The 22954-nt window shown below is 41.1% G+C and overlaps 2 protein-coding genes across 3 annotated transcripts in view; one reads left to right on the top strand and one right to left on the bottom strand.

Annotated features, from left to right (window-relative positions):
- Positions 1-2547: 2547 nt before the first annotated feature.
- Positions 2548-18682, bottom strand: pcyt1ba (phosphate cytidylyltransferase 1, choline, beta a). Of its 2 annotated transcripts, XM_036125222.1 has the most exons (9): positions 18600-18676; positions 16282-16521; positions 14251-14350; positions 11721-11837; positions 11456-11607; positions 8086-8164; positions 7847-7989; positions 5889-6077; positions 2548-3347 (listed from the first exon to the last, which is right to left on the bottom strand). In XM_036125222.1, exons 2-9 carry the CDS (start codon positions 16318-16320, stop codon positions 3123-3125), a joined length of 1044 nt encoding a protein of 347 aa, XP_035981115.1. In that variant the 5' UTR covers positions 16321-16521; positions 18600-18676; the 3' UTR covers positions 2548-3122. The 2 variants fall into 2 exon arrangements, with proteins under 2 accessions (XP_035981115.1, XP_012718444.3); XM_012862990.3 differs by lacking the exon at positions 16282-16521 and having other exon boundaries at positions 18600-18682.
- A 3869-nt stretch (positions 18683-22551) lies between these two features.
- Positions 22552-22954, top strand: part of pola1 (polymerase (DNA directed), alpha 1) — a 98590-nt gene continuing 98187 nt past the window's right edge. Inside the window, exon 1 of the mRNA XM_012863010.3 lies at positions 22552-22699. Within this exon, the coding sequence (XP_012718464.2) occupies positions 22651-22699 (49 nt within the window). The 5' untranslated portion in view covers positions 22552-22650. The remainder of the gene's footprint in view (positions 22700-22954) is intronic.

Consider the following 22954-nt stretch of genomic DNA (forward strand, 5'->3'; position numbering starts at 1 on the left):
ATATACATTCTGATCTACATTTTATTAACATGTTAAGCCTTTGGAACAATGGTGACTTAAAAAAAAAAGACAATTTTAACGTTTTTACATGTAATGGAGATTAACACGTAGTGCATACAGGACATTTGCTCTTGTCTACATTGCATTAAGGTAATAATTTAGATGAGATGGAAGATAACCTGCACTGGGCTGGTATGGGTGAGCAAACCTGAGGTAAACCAATATTAAGCAAGTTGGAACATGGTGAGCAGTTGTTTTTTTTTTACATAATTCAAGTATCATCAGAGTTTTTCTATGGACAACAGACATTTATGCCAAAGAGTAAAGGAACGTTTGGAAAACTGAATGATACTGATGCAGACAACCTGGTTGGCAACCCCGATAAATACGTATTAAAAGCCTCGAAATAAGAACGTTTATTGTAGCACCATGACGTCTTCAGTCAGAAGCTTCTCCAGATCTGCTAAGACAGACCGCTACAGGAGATCCTTCCTGCCTGCAGCCATCACCATCTACAACAACTCGATGAAGAAACCCCTACAGGTTCACCAGCATTTAATTTCCCTTTGGGATTAATAAAAAAATGTTTTTATTGAATTAAATTGAATGACCTCACCCTTCTGTATTTAGAAAAAGAAATCCAACCTTGCGCATTTGAGTACATTTATACAGTGTGCTCAATAGGTAAAGTTACTGGGGTCACAAACAATTTCTTTAAAATAATGGCAACCACGTATGTTTCCTTAGTCTCAACTTGATTTTTTTTTTATTCTTAAAGTTTCAAGGATTTTTTTAATGAGCAATTTGTGAATTTCTGTTTCTCTGAGGTATAAATAAATATATATATATATATATATATATATATATATATATATATATATATATATATATATATATATGAGGACCCATATTCTTGCCATCTGGCATTAAGAGGAGGAAGGTAAGAGAAATAGTCTTAACTACTGCACAAAGAGTGACGTGTTTGTTCACTAAACCATCAAACAACGTTTTTGCCAACAGGTTGTTTGGGAATGATGTCAGAAAATAGTCCCCCTTCAGCAAGCATGCAAAGTTAACTCTGTTGGGATTGTAACTGAGACTAACCTCAAGCATTTCAGTCAGACTCTTAGTGGGTTTGTTGTGAAACAAGACAAATAAATGCAAAAAGTACGGTGGAGGACCTTTGATGCTGTGGGCTAGTTTCCCTTCCAAAGTCACATTAGGTGCGTTTACATGGACAAAAGTAATCAGAATAAAGATGCATCATGTAGACAAGCCAATCAGAATATTGCGATCGGATTAAGCGCAGTCGGAATGAAATTTTACACCAAATAGGAGGGGTGGTTTATGCTGATTGATAATCCGACCGACATGCATGTAAACGCTTGTCAGGATCAATTTATTCTGAATATGGCTACCTGACCTAAGTACGTATGTGCACCCGGCGTAAACGTGACGTATATCTACGTCGTTAAGTGGAGGAAATACGTAGCGGAGCAAAACTGTCAGGGTTCCTAATAAAACCTTTCTATTCACAACATTAATAAGGATCAAAATTGTCATTTATTCAGTAACATTTTTAACCGTAACTAGAAGCTGGTGCAAGTCCAGGATGGGCGCTCAGAATTCACAGTAAACAACTGCATTGTTTACTATTTTTTGTTATTGAGCAAAGATGGACGTTCTTCTTTTGTATTATTTTTTTTTAGGGAAATTTGATAACTTCGCAAGGCAGAGTGGTTCTATTCTAAATAAAGTCAGATGCATATACATGCACATTGTGATTTATATGGGCACACTGTTTGTGTGCCCTTATAAATGGTAAAATCTGATTATTTTTTGTTTTTTTAATCCGAATACATTTCAATCTGATGGTGAAATTTTGTGCATAGCTATAGTTAGCGTGCATGGCTTCAGGAACTGTTTGAAGCTACAGGTCAGGACATTTAAATAAAAATCTGGTGGACTCAAAGAGTAGAATGTAAACAGGATTTGGGCAAGTCTTTCTATGAGCTAAACATTTGGCCAAATCAACACGGAAGTGATTCACCAGACACAAAGTCAACTTTCTTTAAAATGCATATCTCAGTGCCTAGACCTAAAACCTGTGTGATGAGCTGGAAAGAACAGAACATTATGGAGGACCCAGACCTCGAAAGCACAATGACCCCCTCTCTCTTTGCATGCTACAGCCTTCTGAAGCATAAGAGCAAAAAAACATGCTTTCCTGTTAGTATTTGTTGTTGTACAGAGAACAGTGATATCGTACATTTTGCCAGCAGTTATTTTGTGTAAAACAATTATTTCTTAACATGGGATTTGCTCCTTACTGAATAAATGTAGTCAAATTAATGGCTGGATTATCCTAATCTTTTGAGTATGAGATTAGCTGTTGCAATGCAAGATGATTTTAATTTAGGGCTTTTAATACATTTTTACCAGGGGGGGGGGGGGGGGGGGCAGTAAATTTGAGAATGTAGAATTGGAATCAAGTACTTGGAAATCAAAATTATTTTACTAGCAAAATGACTGTTTTTTGTTTTTGTATTTTCCTTCACATTTAGAAAAATGGTGCAAACTAGCAGTAGCAATGTGTTTGGGTTGTCCAAACAGCCTTTCTGTTTTCCCAAGCTCTCAGTGTGGGTCTATAACTTTGTGTCTGCTCATATTTTTTAAATGAAATTGGCAGGAAGGTCAGCACCTTACAAAATAAGGACAAAAAGCAGGACAAGAAACAATCCAGTGATAGTAAAAGCAGGCTGTTTGAGTGTCTGTATTAGTTCTGGACAATCCAAAGGAAGTCCTCTTTACAGCTATTGCACAGGTTTCTTGTCCTTGTATATCAAAAACAGTGACATTGAATACATACAATGAATCCACATCCTCTTTTTTCTCCTCTCATCCTTCCCTCTGCTTGGATCTCCAGAGAATGATGGCTTCTTTTTTTTTATTAGCTCTGCAGCTCGGAGCTACAGTTCCCCTGATCATTGTCAGCATTGCAAACCTGCAACGTCTTTGAGGAACCCCGGTTCTGTTTCCAGCCACTGTTTGAAGAAAAGGGTTTTTGGTGAGGTGTCCTCAGGCAGTGTACCGTGAAGTGAGGCGTTTCCGTCTGCATCCGTCTACTTCTCGTCTTCGTCGCCTTCACTCATGCTGCTCATCGAGGCGGACGCTCCTTTGGGGGAGGCGGGGGGCGAGGGCCGGGCGTTGTACCAGCGGGCAGGGGGCGACGGTGGGGAGGGGGAGCGCAGGGGGGACAGTTCACGCGGAGGGCTGTTGCAGGGCGATTCTCTGGGTGACAGGGCGTAGGACAGCATCCGACCACTGCGCTCCTGGAACACTTGTTTCTAATCAAAAGCAAAAGAAGAAGAAAAATGGAGGTTTATACATGGAGAGTACCAAGAACCAGACTTTAAGCCTGGGGGAAAATTTAATGTACTATACCCCTTCCCTGTCAGGAATCCACCCGGATCACAGGTGTCCTTAAAGGCCGGTGTCCTGTGTGTTTTAGATTTTTTTTCCTAGTGCAAATGAATGGCTCGTTAGCATGTTCCCGCAGAGATTGGTGACATGCTGAGGAGCAGGAACATGTTAAAACACGCAGGGCACCGGCCCATGAGGGCTAAATTTGGACACCTTTGCACTTATCTCAGCCTTCATTTGAGGTAGTTAAAGGGCCTTAATTTAGCTTACTACAAGCACTACAGCTAACATAAGGAGGAGGAGGCCAGGAGGATTATTACTGGGTACGACAGTTGTAGTTTTAGGTATATTGGTAAGAAACAGAAAAAAAGTATACAGTTACATCACTTAATTCAAAACTGGAGGACAGAAATCTCAAGAAGAAAGATTGGGGTACCCTTTTGGGGTCAGTTCGGATGACAAAAAAATTAATTTAGCCAAAGTGGCAAATGAAAAAGATTTTCAGTGTATTACTCTCTTTAAATCCAGAGGGTTACATACCCTTAACCCTACACTGCCAACTCTGGAAAAGCCCAGGCGATAATGTCATGACTTCTGATTAAAACGAAACATCTGCGTTAAACAGAGGCAAATGTGGACGTGTTTTACAGGAACACCTTGAACACGCTGCTTCCGTTTGTGATCTCGTGGAAAACTCAAAAGAAATCAGGTCAGATATCAGGATGAGAGCTGCGGAGTGCGGACCTCCACAAGTCCGGTTCGTCCCTGGTACAATTTCCAGATACCTGAAGATCCATAGTATCATTTGCTCAAACAGTGATACGATACTTTATACCTGTAATGTCCTGACAGAAATTATCGATAAGGTGTTGGGTTATAGTGTGGATATGACATTTATTTTTCTGTATTTAGGTAATTTGCCTGAGGAATTAGACAAAGATGACGAGTATCTTTTAAAAATTATGATGGCAGCAGGGAAAAAGGCAATTACCAAACACTGGCTTCAGAAAGATATACCCACGGTAGGCACATTTGTTGGCATAGTAAAACATTTACATCTCCTCGAGCAGATGACCTATTTCTTAAGGTTACAAAAAGAAATTGGAGAAAGAAAATGGGTAAAATGGTCCGTTTACATGAATGACAGAACCAACAACACAGGTTAATCAGACTATTGTATTGTATTGATTGTGTTGTATTTGCGGTGATGTGCATTAATGACCTGAAGTTCTCTTTTCTCTTTTTGTTCTTATTTGTATTTGTCTTGCCTTATTTCACAAAATTACCATAAATAAAAAGTTAAAAAAATATATATAAAATACCTGTAATGCCCTGCCATCATACCAGAGGAACGAGCGCAGAGTGTGCATCAACCCCAGAACTAAAGCAAAAGACCTTATAATGATCCTGGTTTAATCTAGTAAGAACTTGTCAATATCAACAGTAAAACAGATCCTGTACCAACATGGGCTGAAAGGCCACTCTGTGAGGATGAAGCCATTATTTCAAAGGCAACACAAAAAGCCACATCACAATGCACAAATGCAGACAGGGACAGATGTTAATTTTTGGTGGCATGTCCTGTTGTTTGATGAAACTAAAATTGAAGGGTTTGCCATAAAGACCGAGATAGATTCGGAGCAAAAAGGAACAGCATCCCACCTCTGAAGTACAGTGGTGATGGCAGCATCTTGAAATATTGAAATGACATCTGAAGACATCATCCAGAAAGGTAAAGCTTGGGCACAAAATGATCCTCTGGATGGTGATTCTAAGCACACCACCAAATACATTACAAAGTGGCTAAAGGACAACCAAGTATGTGTTTTGTCAATAGTGGCAGCAAATATTTTAGCTTTGGGGTTCTGTAGCATTTTATTTCTCAAAGAGGGACATTTTTTTAACCGCTACCTAAATGTGCTCAAATTAAAAGTTAGATTTTTCAGTGTGAGAAAATGCAACTGTATGGAAGGTGAACTTGTTTTCTGCTTCATTCAAATCTTTACCAAGGGTGCCAATACATTTTGAGCAGGCTGTATATGCTATGAAAAAAAATCACATTTAACAAATAAATATAACAAATGTCATGTTTTTTTTTTTTCAATCACAGATCACTTAGGTCTCTAAAGATGCATAGAAATAGCTTAACTTTGTTTGTTTTCTGTATATATATATTTGTTTTCTGTATATATATATATATATATATATATATATATATATATATATATATATATATATATATACCTTAAAGTCCCACTGGACTTTAAGGTTTTTTAAAAGAGCTTTAGCTGCAGAACTCTTATTTTTCTATATCTTTTATTGTAATAGATTGCTGTCATGTTTACTAAATTCCATATAAATTTGTTATATTCAACAAAAGAAACTTTTAATTTTAGCCCTACCATAAAACTGTGGACGTCTGTCTCCCTTTCATGTAACATTACACAGAACCCAGCTGGACTCACCCATGTCCCATCAGGTCCAAACAGTTCCAGGAAGTTGCCAATAAATTCTCTAGATTTTTCCTCCCATTTCTGGATAAGATCGTGACTCTTCTCCTCCACGCGGTAGACAAAATGTTTACTCTTTTCTTCCACAGTCCGAACCTTTTCCTTCATGCGATCCACTTGGTTTTGTAGCCGATACTTCTTCTCCTAAGGGGATGAAAAGTTCAGAAAAGGCAGAATTTGGTGTCAAAAAGAAATAATTGCTTGAGAGGGCCCAAACCATTCATAATTTACTGCTTCTGTCATGAATAAGTTGAGATGAGAAGTTATCGTTCAAGTCAGGTTATACATTCAGGACCACTCTTTGATGGTTTTTATTCTTGTAGTTGCATCTTAATCTGTTTTTACACAGCAGACTGACGTTAACGTGGAAAACTCTAGCAACCCTTTATCGGTTAGACCTCGTGTGAAACGTCTTGTGTAAACAATTTGATAACATTGGTGCCACTGAAACGCTTGTACTTTCATTCTTAGATTTTGTAAAACCAAATCCAGATACAGTAATGAATCATTTACAGTTTATGATGAAATCAGGATACAAATGTTTAAGTTAAATACTACAGCTCCAGAATCCACTCCCTTGAGCAAAGGTCCCAAAACGCTAGATGAGATTAAAAGTTTAGGTTATAGCGGTGAGGTCCCTCCTGGGTAGACCAGGAATGCATATGCAGATGTAACATTTTGAAGAGATAAATAAGTAAAGTTCTTGGTTTGCATCAATACCACGAGCATTTGGACTGGCCATTTACAACAACCACCCGTAGACTCTTCACCTGCAGCGTGGTTTGACTAATGATTCAAGGAGCTCCAGAGTTATGAACCTTGCTCAGAACAAAGAGAAGCGGGCTCCCTCCTAGAGCCAGAATGTCCCAGCGACAGCTGATTCTTGGGTGCTTGGTAAATGGTAAATGGCTTGTACTTGTATAGCTCTTTAACTAGTCTTGACGACCTCCAAAGTGCTTTACACTACAGTTTAGTCATTCACCCATTCACACACACATTCACATGCTGATGGTGGTGAGCTATGTTAGTAGCTACTGCTGTCCTGGGGCACACTGACAGAGGCAAGGCTACCATACACCGGTGCCACCGGGCCCTCTGACCACGGCCAGCAGGCAATGCGGGTAAAGTGTCTTGCCCAAGGATACAACGACGAAGACAGTCAGAGCGGGGGATAGAGCTGGGAACCGGCCAGAACTCCCTAATCTCTGTGCCACCGTCACCCCCATACTTGACCAGGTTCAGTCTGAAAAAGCAACAGGAAGCCCCCTCCAAGTGGGAAAGGAAGCCAATACTGGGTGCCATGCAAGCTTGGTTGCAGGCGAGACGAGGGTCCTGGGCATATAGCAAGTACCAGCATCGCCATCCGTCTTCTAGTACTCAGAATGTCAATAATTGTTTTATTGAGTGATGGCAGGAAAGAACGGGAGTGTTAGTGATCCCCCTGAAGCATCTGCAGTGAGGGATGTCAACATTTCCCTGTAATCTGATGTTCTGTGAAGGGAAATTAGTCTGTCGGACTGAAGCACTGGAATGAACTGGCAAACTGTCGAGGGGGGTTTCTCATCACTTGACACTGAAAGTTTGTCAAGCTCTCTGGCCTTTTTTAAACATATTTAGACCAGTGGGAGTAGTATACACGTGTAAAACTGTGTGTACTTTAATATTTTTGACCAATTGTAAATATACATACTCAAATAAAGGTTACGTTCTACGTTATATGATATGACCGCTCATATAATGGCGACAGCAAATTAATTTCAGTCGTTTTAGTTTGTAACATACTCTCATGGGTGGGGTATATTTTCCTTGCTCACAGAGTGATCTCCACTGATGTGTTCATGTTTTTAAATCAGAGTTTAGGCAACTGTTCTGACATGATGGCACTGCAGGAGATCTAGAACTGATGGTCTCACGTTGATGTAGCTGACATTGAGCTCCTTAGCTGTGTAGCCGCGCTGCAGGTTGCGTCGGGCGTAGACATCGTAGTCTCGGACAATTCTGGTAATTATGTCAGAGGTGGAGATCCCCTCTGTCCGTTGTGTGGGGACGAACATCCCTGGTAAAAGCAAAACGATAACAATGTTACTGCAGCCCCGAGGCTCACTTATGGTTGCATGTGCAATTCCAAGATCCCCGCAGTTTAACGCCTGACCTGCTTCTTTGATGTGTTTGTAAACATCCTCGCTTCCTGCGGAGGAGTACGGGATATCATCATGAGCCACAAAATCGATCTGAGAAACAACCAAAGGACACGTACTGTATGGCAGAAAAGACACCACTTGCCAAAGAAAACCAAACAAGAGGGAACACTCAGAGGGCCTTTTAATTTATTCATTACATAGAGTATCCAGCAAAGCTATTAATTTTCATTGAAGTTTTCCCATTTTGTCACATTAAAACAAGAACATTTAGTGTGTCCTACTGGGATTGATCTGGTAGACCAACACAGCGGCGCATAGATGTGAAGTGGAAGGAAAATTATTTATTCAACCCCCTTTATTGGGATACCCATAAATAAAGTCCAGTTCAAGCAATTGCCTTCAGAAGTCACATAAATTCAACAAACAGCATCATGAAGACCAAGGGACATACTAGGAATAAAACTGTGGCAAAGTTTAAAGCAGAATTAGGCTATAAAACAATAACCTAAACTTTGAACCCCACAGGAAGCCCTTGAATTTGTCATTAGAAAATGGAAAGGGTATTGCTCAACTGCAATCTACTAAGGCATTGCTGTCCATCTAAACTGACAGGACATGCCAGGAGAGCATCAATCGAAGGAGCAGTCAGGAGTATCATGATCATTTTGGAAGAGCACAGTTCAGATGGGAGGCTAGTCGCTACGGGTCGACTAGCTTGTTCAGGGTTTCCATTAGTAGTACTGTAGCTGTTTTTAGTGCCTGCTTCGATGTGGTTTAAAGTCAAACTGAAGACATGATATCAGAAGACTTTCAGTGCTAATTCGCTAGAGTTAGTGATTGCGTAACTAGCAAGAATCAGATCTGCCATGTTTCAAAAACACACACACACAACAGCTAAAACAGCTACCAGGTATATAATTAGATACTAAACTAACATGGAAGCCCCAAAATCAATGCCGTGGTCCAATGGCAAGGTGTAAACATTAAGTTTCTGACTCTCGGGGCCGGCTTGCTATGCCCACCACACTCATTGGTGTGGTAATAACTTGTAATGGAGAGCCCCTCGTGTAAAACTAAATCACGCCTACCTGGCTGTACCAAATTAAATCGATATGTTGCCATGGAAAAGGGGCATTGTATGACAAGATTTTCTTCATCTCTGGCCAGGAGAAAGCCATGGGTGGAAGCAAGTCAGTGAAGAAGTTGTGTTTTCATTTTAACACGAGCCCAGTGGGAGACATGTCCCAGGGTGACTGTGTAGCTGTGTGCAGGTTTGTGTTTTTTTATTTATTTATTTTTTGGTATTTTTCACGGCTCTAGTGGCTCGCTTTTTAACACAGTAGGCTGACAGGAAGGAGAGACATGCGGCAAAGGACCGCAGGTCGGAGGCAAACCTGAGTTGACCGCATCAAGGACTAATATCTATTTTCTATCTACATTTTATTCCTACTTGCTTTTATTCTGTTTTATTTTGCTATATTTTAATCATGTAAAGCACTTTGCATTGTCTTTGTACTGAATTGTGCTATATAAATAAATTTGCCTTGCCTTGCCTAAGGCCTCTGTACATGGGTCGCGCTACCCGCTGCACCACCAGCACGGCCCAGGTTTGTGTTTTATCTGGTTTTATTTGCATGCATGTAGTTTGACATGCAAGTCCTTCTATTTTTACTTCACCCTGTTGATTAACCATGAATGAGGAACAACTGGAGTAACCAGACTGAAAAAACTGTGAGGGGGTGGCAAGGAGAGGCATTAAAGAGGGAAAATGAGGAGCGAAACAGAGACACCTCTTCCCCACCTGGGGGTAGGGTGTCATAGGGCAAACAAGACAACAGCAACAACACCAAGAGCAGCCACAATGGTACAAGAGAACAGTAGCAGTGAACAACAAGTGGAACTACCCCATGAGTAGTCACGACGTGGAGGTTTCTTCCAAATGTTTCCTTTCACCACTGAACAGGTTTTTTAAGAGAGCTTTAGCTGCTGAACTCTTATTTTTCTATATATTTTATTGTAATAGATTGCTTACCTTCTCTATATGAACTGTGTGGTCATTGCATTGACACACACACACAGCAAACAGGTGGTCAGATTTAACCAAAATAAAAAATTCTGACCTGCATGCAAAAGGCTGTGTTGTGCAAAACTAACACCACACATTTTCATGGAGAATATTTCTTCCCTTTCTAACTGGATGGTGGCTGCATCATGTTGTAGGGAGGCTTTCCTACAGCGGGGACAGGGAAGCTGCTCAGAGTTGAGAGTAAGATGGATGGCGCTAAATATGGGGCAATCCTGGAAGAAACACTTTTAGAAGATGCAGACTACCTTTAGCCACTAGGGGCGCTAGAGCTGTAACTTCCAGGTTTAGCGTCACATAAAGTTCACTGGCAACACCGCGCTGTTGCAAAATTCAACAAGCCTTCCTTCGTATTTCGGCTGCTTGGACCAGCAGATTGAGAAGTCATGGAGTTACTTGTTAAGACAAAGCGACATTCACCTCTCTAGATTAAATCCTAGATCAAAGAGCCAAAAATATTTCTGTTCAGGCTATCTGCTTTGTTTCGTTGTTACGGACTGCCGTCGCCTAGAGATCCATCATTCAGCAAAAGATCCGGCCTTCCCAAGTTACACAGGCAAATTTTTTAGGAAGGGCAGCCCGCACGGAACATTGATGCGTGCCAATTGCTGCATATTGATCTCAAATATAGCTAATACTTTGGTCAGAACTTACACGGTGCTGCTATAATTGCAGCAGATTGTGAATCTACAAAAGTATTGACACACTTCGGGACCTTGATGCAAGTAAAAACCACACCGTATGTCATTTTCTTTCACGTTTACAATTATGCACTACCTTGTGTCAAAATCCCAGCCAAATACAATGACATTTTGTGGCTGTAAAGTGGTAAAATGGGAAAAAGTTCAGGGCGTATGAGCACCTTTCCAAGGTCCTGTACGTGTTTAAAGTAGGACATGACAACACTTTTGTCATAAACACCTCCTTCCACACGTCCTGCTGCCAGATTTACAGGTATATCTTATCAATAGAATTCCTCCTAAATTGAGATAACACTTTATCGATCCTGTTGCTATGCATCGTTTTACTAATATTTTTACTGACTCTACCAAACAGTAATGACCCAACTGTATCAATGATAAGAAATCAATTTGGCAACATATACAGGCAGAACGATGGACAAAGCATTTATTGAATAAAAGCAGGCAAATTTAAAATGAGCAATTGGTCGCATCAAGTGAACTGGATTTAACTGACAGCTAATAAAATGATCAAGTTATACTTCTCATGTTGTTGTTTTGGGGATTTTTTTTTTTTTTTTTGCCCTGAATGTTTAAAGGTCAAACTCACGAACGCACCTTGTGTTTCTCAAGGAACTCTGGCGTGAGGGTCCACGGCGCATCCCTCAGCACCTCGTCCACGTAGCGGCAGTGCCTCAGCGCTTCGTAGCGTTCGTGCTCCGTCATGACCGTGAAACCCTTGTACTTATGGGTCAGCTCGTCGCTGCACACTGTTCCGTGAGCAACGGAGGGAAAAGCACATGAACACAGAAGATTAAGCAGCAAACAAACTTGATCAGCTCATCAGACTTGTGTGGGCTTGTGTTTTTTTGGCCCGTCGTACCTCCAACTATGAGATACGTGTTAGGGAACAGGTTCTTGGCCTGCATGAGTGCACGAGCATGGCCCGAGTGGAACAGGTCAAAGATGCCGTCTGCGTAGACTCTGACCGGCCGGTCGACTGAAAATAAACGATGGTGCAGTCACAGATTAGCACAAAAAGATGAAATTGGTATAATTTTGGTGAAGACTCAAAAATACTAATTGTTATTCTTAATAAGATAAAAAAAAAAACAAGCAACAATAAGGGGTATAATCAAAGCCAAAAAGTTGAATCTTCACAGAATTTTCACATAGTTTGCTGCTTATATTTATTTGATTTTTTTGCCTGATGTGTCTATAGAATGTTGAAGTTCATTTATAAACGTTTTATTAGTTTCAAAGGCTTTTATTGAGTTTATTAAAAAAAGCCCCAATATTTATAGTGTCAACCTTTTCTGTCATGTTGCTGGATTGCAGCTGCAGAACTAAATCCTGACAGATGGTGCCTCATTCATGCTCTGTCAGAGCTTGAAAGTTATCGTGAATTTTATTTGTTTTTTTCCCCCGGCTCACCTGCTTTTTGACCATTTACCGTAGGTATGAAGATCTGGGGCGCTCTGGAGTGCAACAGACCCAATGTTCCAGTGTTCTGACCCATGAGGCACTCCTTTATCAACATTTTTCTTTGTGACTCAGAGCTAGCAGTCGTGTGCATGGCGTTGGGCAAAGTCTCTCTTGCATCAGATTTGATACCATTGTTGTAGGTAAGAATGTCGGTCCCATGCAAATAATCCAAACAATAATAAATATTTAAAATGATCTGAAGGAGAAGCACTGTTGCTTTTCAAATGATGCAAGACTCTCACGCTTCACTTGTGGCATGACAGGAAAAATGGAAACTAAAGGGGACTTGAATGGAAAAACTAAGTTTACCTCAGTCCTCTGCTGGCAAATCCTGGTACTACCTATTAGTGTCTTTGGTAAACTTCATGACTCCAAGAGTCCAAATAAGTCTCTGCTTCCCTCAACATGTAGAAAACGACACACACTGGTGGCAACCCAATCCACTTAGTTGATGCCTCTTCAGAAAATTGCCCTGGCACATCCTTGGACATCCAGAATCTTCTTTCAGAGCAATTAAGCCCCTCTCTTTGAAGTCCCTGACGATTACGTAAATACTTCACAGCAGCAGCCCGTGAGGCCATCTTTGAATCTAAAAGGGCAATGACAACATGGGTTTCCTTGGAGGTAACTATGGTTAGGAAAAGGAGAATGACTAAGAGCATCTCTCCTATTTAAAGGTGCTCTGCTCAGCGGGTATCTGCTGCCCTCCCAGGTGAGATCATTTAATGTATGATTTCGCCAAAGCAATTGTGTTATTTCTTCATCTTAGAATCCTCTCCATTTCAATTCCAGGGGAATTTGGTGAAGCCATAAAAACCCAAGCAGAAAACAAGATTTCTCTCAATCTTAAATCTTATGGTGACGACTACAGGTTCAAGAAGTTTGGTAAGGTAACACCTTTCTGATTCCCTCTGCAACAAATAGACACATTATCCTGTTCTGAGTGAAAATGACAGAGGTTGCAAAAGATACTTTATCAGCCTAAAATATAAAAACACTGCTAGAAGTCCCAGGTTTCATGGAGGAGCTAAACTGAACAATTTGGGAGGGGGGAAAAACTTGTTTGGTCCGATCGCTGTGAACGACACCCAACGTTTCACTGTAGCGAAGCAAGACACTTGCAGAAAAAAAAGCAGCAGTCCAAGCAGTCAGTTAGGTAAATGGAGGTCACTCCTTGCTAGAAGCCCGGTGTAAACTTCGGCACCTATGTGCAAAAGAAACTAGACCATCTCCTGGAGCATTAAAAGTTTCTGCCCTTGAGTAGTGAAATGTCAAAACGCTGGAATAGGCGAATACAGAGGAGAACTGACTAATCAAGTAGGTCCAGACGTATCAACATTTAAAGATATGACAGAGGTTTACTGCTGTCACAAGCTGGTGATCTGAACACCAGTCCCAACCAGAGTCTGATTTAAGGACCATTTGACTATGGAACGACTTTGGTTATATTGTCTTTTGTTATTAATGATTCGTTACTCAACACCAGTACCTACTTTGTAATAAACTCACTCAGAGAACTAAATACAAGTCAGTGAATATTTGAATAATAGGGAACCAAAATGGGAATTGAAGTGATTGCAAAGCCAATCAGACCCCAAAACTTTATCACGTTGGGAGACCCAAAACTTCCAAAATATCATCAAGGTATCATTAGATAGAAACTACTAGTGGAAAGGAATAGGAATAGGAATATTTAGAAATATTTCCTGTCACAAAACAAAGGATGTCATGGAAACTAAAGCATTGAAAAACACAGAAGTCTGTGACGTGAGAATATATAAAAAGGTTCAGGAGGTGTGAATAACTGTGCAGTTTTGCCAAAAAAACATGTAAAACACAATAAAATCTAATCTCCAAAACAAAGAAAAGATAAATTGGGGGGGGGAACCAGGAAATAAGCAGGATACAGGTGAAGGGGGAACGTGTACCTGGGGTGCCTCTGCGGGCCTGGGCGATGCTGAGCTTCTCATGGGGAGCGCGACATTTGCAGCTGGTCTCCGTAGCAAAGATGGCCGGCTCGGTGAGAGTCTGGGACAGAAAGGGACCGGGGTTAAGGGAAGACCCCTAGAGCACAGCCATTTGCCCCCCTTCCCTCCCACTTACAGTAAGGTATTGACCACAGCGGACGCTCACACTGCACTCTGGGACAACAGAGACAGAAAGAGCTGCACTCAGTGCTATTGATCACTGACATCCAGCTCTCTGCCATCAGCTGTATGGACGGAAAATTATGGGAGGACCAAAATCTCAGTAAGCCTGGTGCTGAAGGGGGTGGGGGGAGAGATCTACAGGAAATTAAAGTCAAAGAGCAAGGGCAAAAAAAATAAATAAAAAAATCTGATGAGGGATGTAGTCATTCGTACGTGCCAAGACTCTTATCAAGGTCAAAAGCGTTGCAGTGCGAGCTCCCCCCCCGCTGATACGCTGCGTTTGTCTGCCATCTGTTGACTGCAGGGAATATTCACCCAACCTCGCTCACGGCCGTGAAGGAGAACCAGCACAGAGCAGAGAGCTGTGGGAGTGCGAGAGGAGGAGGGCGAGAACACATAAACAGGTTCAGTCGGGCGGCCTGACGTCAGCGCTTCCCCCTGGAGCGCCGGCGAAGATGGAGTCTGGGATGATGGCGGCTTTCAGGTAAACAGAACGCCTCTCCTGGGGGGGTTTTCCATAGACCCTCAACCACGGAGAAACTGTGAGGTGGTTCAGAAATCCGGCCAAGTGCTTGGATACCTTGGTCAAAACCTCTGGAATAAGTCAGAGACATTTGTCGCGTGGTACTTAAAACAGGGCAAACACTTGGAATAAATTCATTACTCTCCCACCAACGTAGACCCGGAGCTTTGGTACGGCCCGATCTAAAACCCGTATCGTACGGGTTTTAGATCGTAGGCCAAGGTCGATTGTGTGTCTGCTGAACCTTTTCTGTGTTTATCTGGCTGTAGGTTTTAGATCTTTATAGAGTTCTTCTGATAAGTCTCATCTCATCTGAGCAAAGAATTCCCGTTAGAGCCCCAGTAAAATCATTTTTAACCCATAAAAACGACGGGGGGCCAGTAAATGTTGCACTGATTTTGTTTTAAACGATTATTCTACTTTTGAAACAGCATCGTGCGTTCAGTTAGGACAAAGTGGTTGGATTTTTCATTATTTTTTTTTTCTCCAAGGCATGACAAAGATGCTACAATGAAAGATGCATAGGCGCTCTCACTCGTGTTTTTGCCCTGTGTGTGATTTAAAATGGGAAAAACGCAAGAGCTCAGACGGCAGCAGCCACAGCAATCTCTTCAGGACGAGGCCTCGTGGCTTCTGACGCCTTTGGCATCGTGGGATTACCGAGAGTTAACAAAGAGCAGATGGCCAAGGTTGAATTTTTGTGATCGGGAGCGTACGAGGGCCTATCAGGACGCGGGGCCCGGAGCGTGCTTAGTACAAAGCCCGATCTGGCACAAGATGGAACATCTGGCATAAGAAGGATTAAAGCTGCAGGAAAAAAAAAAAAAAAGGACACGGGCCATGCGATAGCACCAGCGTTAAAGAGAGAGAGACTGACTGAAAGGACATAGACGGAGGCAAAGAAATGGGTAAATTAAGATTTGGGCAGACAAAGGGGTTGACAGGACGATTTGTATCAAGGAGGATTAAAGCGGAGTAGCCAAACACAGGCGGCTGTGTGGTTTCACTGCGACAATTCCCACTCAGCAAGACATCTCCTCTCCCTTTGGCAACCCCCTCAACAACAAAGACACTGCCCACTCAGCGCTCTGAGCATCTCTCTCACGGACATGCAATCCAGGATCTGTTTCATAACAGGGGAGAAAGGAGGACCCTATTGTTTCCCCTCTACTTCCTGTCTCCCCCTCTCTCCCTCTCACACACACACACACACACACACACACACAAAATCAGTCCACACACTCTCATGACACAGGCAAGCAAACGGCCATGCAAGGCTGCCCTACCGTCCGGGGATGAGGGCAGGTGTGTTCTAGCTCCTCCATTTTCCCCAAAGCCTCATGGGATGCAGCTGATTTCTCGCTGTTTTGTGACTCAGCATCAATGAGGAGATGCTTCTCTCCTCAGCACTCTGTCTCCTCTGCTTTCCCCGCCCACTCTCCGCTCTGCTCTGTCTGTCCCCCGCTCCCTCCACCTTGCCCATCTTCTCACAGGGTTTCCTCCTTCACAGTCAGCCGGGGGGTGACCTGGTTAGCAGTGATGAGGAATCAAAATGCTGAATGCTGCTTGTCGGGACTTTGATGCAATCAACTGTGTTCCCTAATATAAAGGATTTATTTTTATTTATTTTTTACCAATCTGCATAATCTGACCCAATCTGTATAATCTGATTGAATTTGACTTTGGAAAGTGCCTTGAGATGACATGTTTCATGAATTGGCACTATATAAATAAAATTGAATTGAATTGAATTGAATTAAATTGAATTGAATTGAATTGAACATTTCCTTTTTAAAGGAAGGGCAAGGATTTTCACCGGCGGGAGGAAATTTGAATGGACCTGTCAGAGTTTTCTGAGTTTATCATGTCATTGAATACTGAGAACATAAAGCACCATAAATTAAATACAAATGCAATAGACCATATATATATATATATATATATATATATATATATATATATATATATATATATATATAATCCATATATTTATGGATTTTGTAGGAGCTATTTCTCTATTTTTGTTACGGTTTAGAATTTAGATTATTTAGTTCATTTTAATTTATTTGGTTATTTGTTGTATTATTTTTGTTTAAATGTAGTTATTTAGAATACAATTATGTATTAATAATTTGTTTAATTACTTAATTGATTTTGTCTGGGTCTTGGGTGTGTCACATATAAATACACAGACTTTAGGTAGCTCGGGATGAACGTGGGTTTGCTTATGTTTTTTTGTTTTTTTGTTTTTACCAGTACTGCAGTCCTTGAGGAACCAACAGTGAGCAGGTGAAGCAATCAAAAAGGCAGGAACCAGGGCAGGAGAGGCAGCAAGGAGTTTGTACCATGCTTATTTTCGCCGGGAGAGACCTGGAATAAACATACAGAACTGCATTTTGAGAATTTTTAATTTTTTTTATTTTTTTATTTATTTTTGGAATTTCTTGAACTGCGTAAACCAGAAACCCACAATTTATCAACTGACTATTTGAGTTACATTTACTTTTTGTTTGTTCACCTTTAAGTTTTGAGTTTTTTGGTTTTCATCGACAAGTAGTCACTACAGACTTTATTTATTTATATTCATAAGAGTTCATCATATCTGCAACTCTGATCACAGGAATTGGTCCACAGCATCACAGATCCACCACTTTACCAAACTGTGTTGCAAGGCGGATAGCGTGGTATTCATCCTTTGTGTTACACTGACTAGACCCACCTGGAGTGATTATTGACTAGAAAACTCTCCCAAACATTTCCACGGCTCACATGGTCGGACGGGGTTTCTGCCAGGTGTGTCGGAATGGCGCATGTCCTGTGTACAGTATGCCAGCAGACGCGCCCTTTGAAACAATGCGCAAACCACGCCTACCCGGCGCACCGACTGCTTCGCCGGTTGACAAATCGGGCGCACCCGCTGTAGCCCCACCGGTGCTGTTGCGGACAATGATGCATGGAAGAGGTCTCACTCCATGGCTGTTTCTTCATATGTCAAAGGAATCTGCCGGAAGTGTGGATGCTATTCATACTTTAGCAAAAAATTACAAAAATCTGAAACCGAGCTGGAATCGGCACAAGGGACTGCGACAGTCACTATAGGACACCAGAGCGCCCTGCGTTTCTTAGGAGATATTAAATTAATACACGGGTGTGGGCTTCTGTCTCAGTAGACAATCTGGGCTATTTCTATGGTGACGGAGGAGAGGAGAGCGAGCTCCGAAATCGGACCAATCATCGCCCACCCTAGCAGCATACGGTGTGTGGATTGGTGGAGGGACTGAACCGTTGCAAAAACAAAACAACGAGGGGACGGAGCGTGAACGCCAACTATTTGGGTCAAATGTAAAACATTTATGTTTAAGTAACAATAAAATCACGCCACTCGACGTTTCCACGTGACGACGGGAAACCTTGTTGTTGTAAAACGTAAAAACGTTGTTGTTTTTTCTTTTGGTTCCCACAGGGACCGTCAAAACTCTCTCTAGTCTTCAAACATGTCAACGGTAAAGCATTATTTAAGCCGGGAAAAGGTTTTAAACAGTCCAAAAATGAAACAGCTCAAATAAATAAAGGTGAAGTCACGTATCGCCGCTGTTTTCCTTACCTTCCACGATTCTTCTCTGCAACAAAGAGGCGAAGCAGCGGCACAGCAGGGGTGTGCTCTGACGCGACGCTTTTTCACCATCCTCCTCCTGTTGTGGACTGATATAAATGACTCCTGTCCCGCTGTCCTTGTCTCTGTGTGAGTGTACATATGGGAATATGTGTCCTTTAGGCTCCAGCACAGTAGAACAAATGCAACTTTGTCCAGTCCGTCCCACAGATAGATCAGCCGCGCCCCGCTGATAAACAGCGACAAGTGGGGGCCACACGGTTCACACATACAGCAGATAATCCGGCTGTCAGACATAAACCCCTCCAACCCCCCGTCGTAGCCTATATGGAGTTAAAACTTCCTGCTTTTCACCACTGTGAGTGATTAAATTCAAGTTATTAATCAGTTATGACAACTTCGTAAAGTTGATTCATTTCAATCATTCAGTTCGGAAAGTAAAAACAAGCAGCTCTATTATTAAATATTTGCCCTCTCACAGACGTGAACCCCTCAACCTAATTTTAAAATGAGTAGATAAATAATCAGTGTAAATCCCATTCCACTTTTTAGGGAATCTTTGCCAGATTTTACTTAAATTCAGCCTTTATTGGAGGACTATAAGGTTCAAAAAGCCTGTTCAAGGTTAGCCCACATCATCTTAGTAGGAGATATGTATCACCTTATTTTTTTGTTTTTGTTTGAGCCATTCAGAGTGTGATTAGTTTTTCTCCATGGGCCACATTAGCTGGAACGTTTTTTATTCCCCGCTCCCAAATTTAATCCATCCATCCATTTTCTGACCCGCTTAATCCCTCATGGGCGTTCACTGGGCTAGACCTAAATTAAATCCTCAGTTGAAAACTGTTTTTGTACTTTTTTCTGATCATAACATTTGGTAGATCGTTTCAAATATTTAGCTGTGATAGCAAAGGGAAGTAGAGGAAATCCATAGGAGGGCCAGTACTTTTTCACAAAATTATTTTTCAAAAAACCTAGTGTTACATATGATGGATATGGATACAGAAATGCCATTCTGTACGATGATGGTGTTGACTGCACAGTGGACAGTTGTTAAAACTCTGCATAAAGGGTCATTACAAAAGGGAATTTTGATGTCCACAGACAGATGTCTTTTATAAAAATGGAAAGATTAGTGGAAGCAACAAATATACCAGAAAAAGCCCTATTGAACTATAACCTTGAGAGGACTTTGAACCAAAGCCCATTAAGAATCCGAGTTTAGAGAGCCACTAATATGACCATCCAGGACATGGGCAACACATGTCACATTCCTTGTGTTAAGCCACTCCTGAACTAGAGAAAACATCAGAATGGTAAAAAAAAAAAAACTGGACTTCTGTTCATATGGAAGTAAATGGTGAATTTTATATGCAGTGCCAGGGTCCCAGTGTGTGGAAACATAATAGAGAAACACAGGATCTGGGGTGCTATTGGTCTAGGTAGAAATGTCCTCAGCCACTGATGGTCGGGGAAGTCATGTAACAATTGACAGAATGTCTCAGAGCCGTTATTTCCCTCTGCCGACAAGCTTCATGGAGATGCTGACTTCATTTTCTAGGAGGACTTGGCACCTGCCCATACTGCCAACGGTACCCGTAGGCCTACCTGCTTCAGTGACCATGGCAACACTGTGTTTGATTGGCCAGCCAACTACCCGGGCCTCGCAGAACATTAACAGCGGACCAAACATATCATGTTTTAAAGAATGGGTTTAATTTATTATGAAGCTAATGAACCACATTTTATTTCTTGTGTGTTTACTTTGTCTGTATATATTAAACAACCTGCTATAACCAAATAAACCATTGATAGGTAGAGAACCAGTTCTAATTGTGGAAGACATTAATAAGTTGCAGCCCAATAACCCTATGTTTGTAATGAGCATAATTAATGAAGACTGATAGGCATATTGATTACTGATCCTGTTATGCTTTATGATGATGTTGTCTGTATGTTGCTTTTTTGTGCTGAGGTGTTTTTCTTGCATTCTCATACTGTGACCTTGTCTAATGTATTTTATCTACTAGTGTATTTTTTCTCTGCTCTGCGAAAAGGCAGCACCTTGTAGCAGCAGCCTCAGTCACCTGTCTACCCATCTTTGTCTTTCTTGATGGGCTGTGCTGAAATGCAAGTTCCCCCCCTGGGGGACAAATAAAGCAATACTTTCTTGTCACGTAACAACTCTTAAAAATATGCCTTAATATTAGTGTATTATTGTTAAAATTGAACAAAAGTGTGTGATTGTCAATCTTACATTTTTACATGAGCAAAAAAAAGAAAAAATAGAGGAACAACACTGTTCTAGTGTCATTGTGCAGCACCAATTGCCTATTTTAGACCAACTTAACATAATTCTTTCTGTAAAATGATAACACAGAAGCTTCTGGATAATTGTCTCCCCGTGGGTTTATGTCATCTTACAAATAAACTATTTACAGAGTGTGTCTCTAATTATGTTCCATCTGATTACAGAGTGTTTACGAGCCAGACATTTATTACGAGTTCTCAATGATGACTTCACATTTCACTGCTACTTTTTTGGATACCTGTTTGTTTATGGACAATTTTTGAAACGCTGCCAAATTTGTATAATCAATGTAAAGTTTGCAGCTATAAAACTGACGGTAACACTTTTCAGTGCTTTAAACACCTTATGGCAAAAAGGATCATAGGCAAAGTTAGTTTTGCATTGTTCAATGCCAGCACCTAATTTTACTTTATTTATTTTAATTTTGCATATTCACATCGGTTAAAAACAAAACAAAATATATTCAGACACCGTTAAGTGTAGCAAATGTTGTTGTTTCCAGTGCTTGGACGTGCTTTGAGACATTTAACAACACCCTCAAGGTTAGCCAACCCAATATGAAAAAAATAAAACATACGCCCAAAATGCCTGACGGAGTTTTCTGAAATACACTATTATAGATATTGAGGGCGCTGACACAGAAAGCTTAAGCGGGCAGCTTAAATAAGAGACAAACTGTGCTTTGTGTTTTCATCATTGCTCGTACTGTAGTTCCTCTGTGGCCCCATTCTGGGACAGGAATCTATTGTGCCCTTTAAATGTCCGCCTGGTTTCTATGGAGACGGATATCATGGAGGTACAGTGGCACAGACACTGAAAAATGGAGAACAATGCCCTGAAAATGATCATCTGATATGGGCCAATTAAAAAAGGACCATGATATTTTATGTGTCCTATTTAATATTTTATTTCATCAGATAAAATAAAAATTTTTTATCTAATAAAATATCTTATTTATTTGATTAGACAAAAATAAATGAAAGGCCATAGTATAACACAACTAAATTGCAAAAGTCTATGTTTAATGCTTTTCATAAATCAGTTTAGCTAAATCAGTTAAATGGGTTAGTCAGTTTAATCTGGCAAGTCTGGTTAGTAGCACTCTATTCTGCACGTTATCTCGTATGTCTGTGAAAGCACAAATACCGCGAGAATTCCGCTTGCAGGCAAGGTTAAAATAAATTAGGACTGCTTTAAACGTCAAAGTAAACATTTTATCTAACATTAATTTTGTCCACTTTTTTGGAGGGTTGCCTTCATGACCAGTTTATCTGGTTGAATTAAAAGTTAATTGTTCCATTTTGGTACTAAAGGTATCAAAACTATGCACTTGATGTCATTAAAGCCTTTTAAAAATAACTTGGAATTTTAATATTAGGACATGACACCTTTTTCCTAAAGCTTCTTTTTCAATAAACGGATATAAAACACCGATTAAATATTATCCTTTACGAAAGGGAAGTACTTAATAAATAATAGACCCTAATAAAACACTGTAATCCGAGCCTGTGCAGGCTGGACCCAAACGGTTGTAAACAAGAACCTTACATTGTGCAACACCGCCACCCTGTGGCCACATGAGAAACAGCGTATCCGGCGACTAGCTGGCCGCGCCGTGACGTCATTTCCTGCATATGACTTTCCCCGGGAAGGCGCTTTGGCGCGGGTTGTTCTGTTGTTGTGCTGCTGTCATTCGGCTGCTGGGAAAAAGACTAGAAAATAGCAGAAGCCATGGCTCCGGTTGCAGACCCAGATAAAGATGTTGACGCGCCGGACGGAGGTGAGTTTGTCCCTCCCGGTTCCCGTCCGGCGGTTTCTGCTTGTTTGGCTCAAACTGGACTTACTAGCTAACACGACCGCTAGCTCACTGTAACACCTGCTAACAGGCTTTTGGCGTGGAGTGCTGCTTGTGTCTTTGTGACTGGATTAGATGGGTTTTAGACAGATGTGTCACGTGAATATGGTCTTGTTCACGGTGAAACGAGAAACAAAAGCTCAAATAAGAGACTATAAAAGGTAATATTGGCCCTACGAA

This window comes from Fundulus heteroclitus, chromosome 21 (genome assembly GCF_011125445.2).
Source record: "Fundulus heteroclitus isolate FHET01 chromosome 21, MU-UCD_Fhet_4.1, whole genome shotgun sequence".
Classification (NCBI taxonomy): Eukaryota; Metazoa; Chordata; class Actinopteri; order Cyprinodontiformes; family Fundulidae; genus Fundulus; species Fundulus heteroclitus.

Coding starts and splice junctions, on each gene's coding strand:
- pcyt1ba (XM_012862990.3), bottom strand. CDS start 18,680: ATGGTGAAAAAGCGTCGCGTCAGAGCACACCCCTGCTGTGCCGCTGCT. Junction 11,838..14,250: donor GGCCCGCAGAGGCACCCCAG/GTACACGTTCCC, acceptor GTTTATTTTCAG/TCGACCGGCCGGTCAGAGTC. Junction 3,348..5,888: donor TTGGACCTGATGGGACATGG/GTGAGTCCAGCT, acceptor GCTTTTGATTAG/AAACAAGTGTTCCAGGAGCG.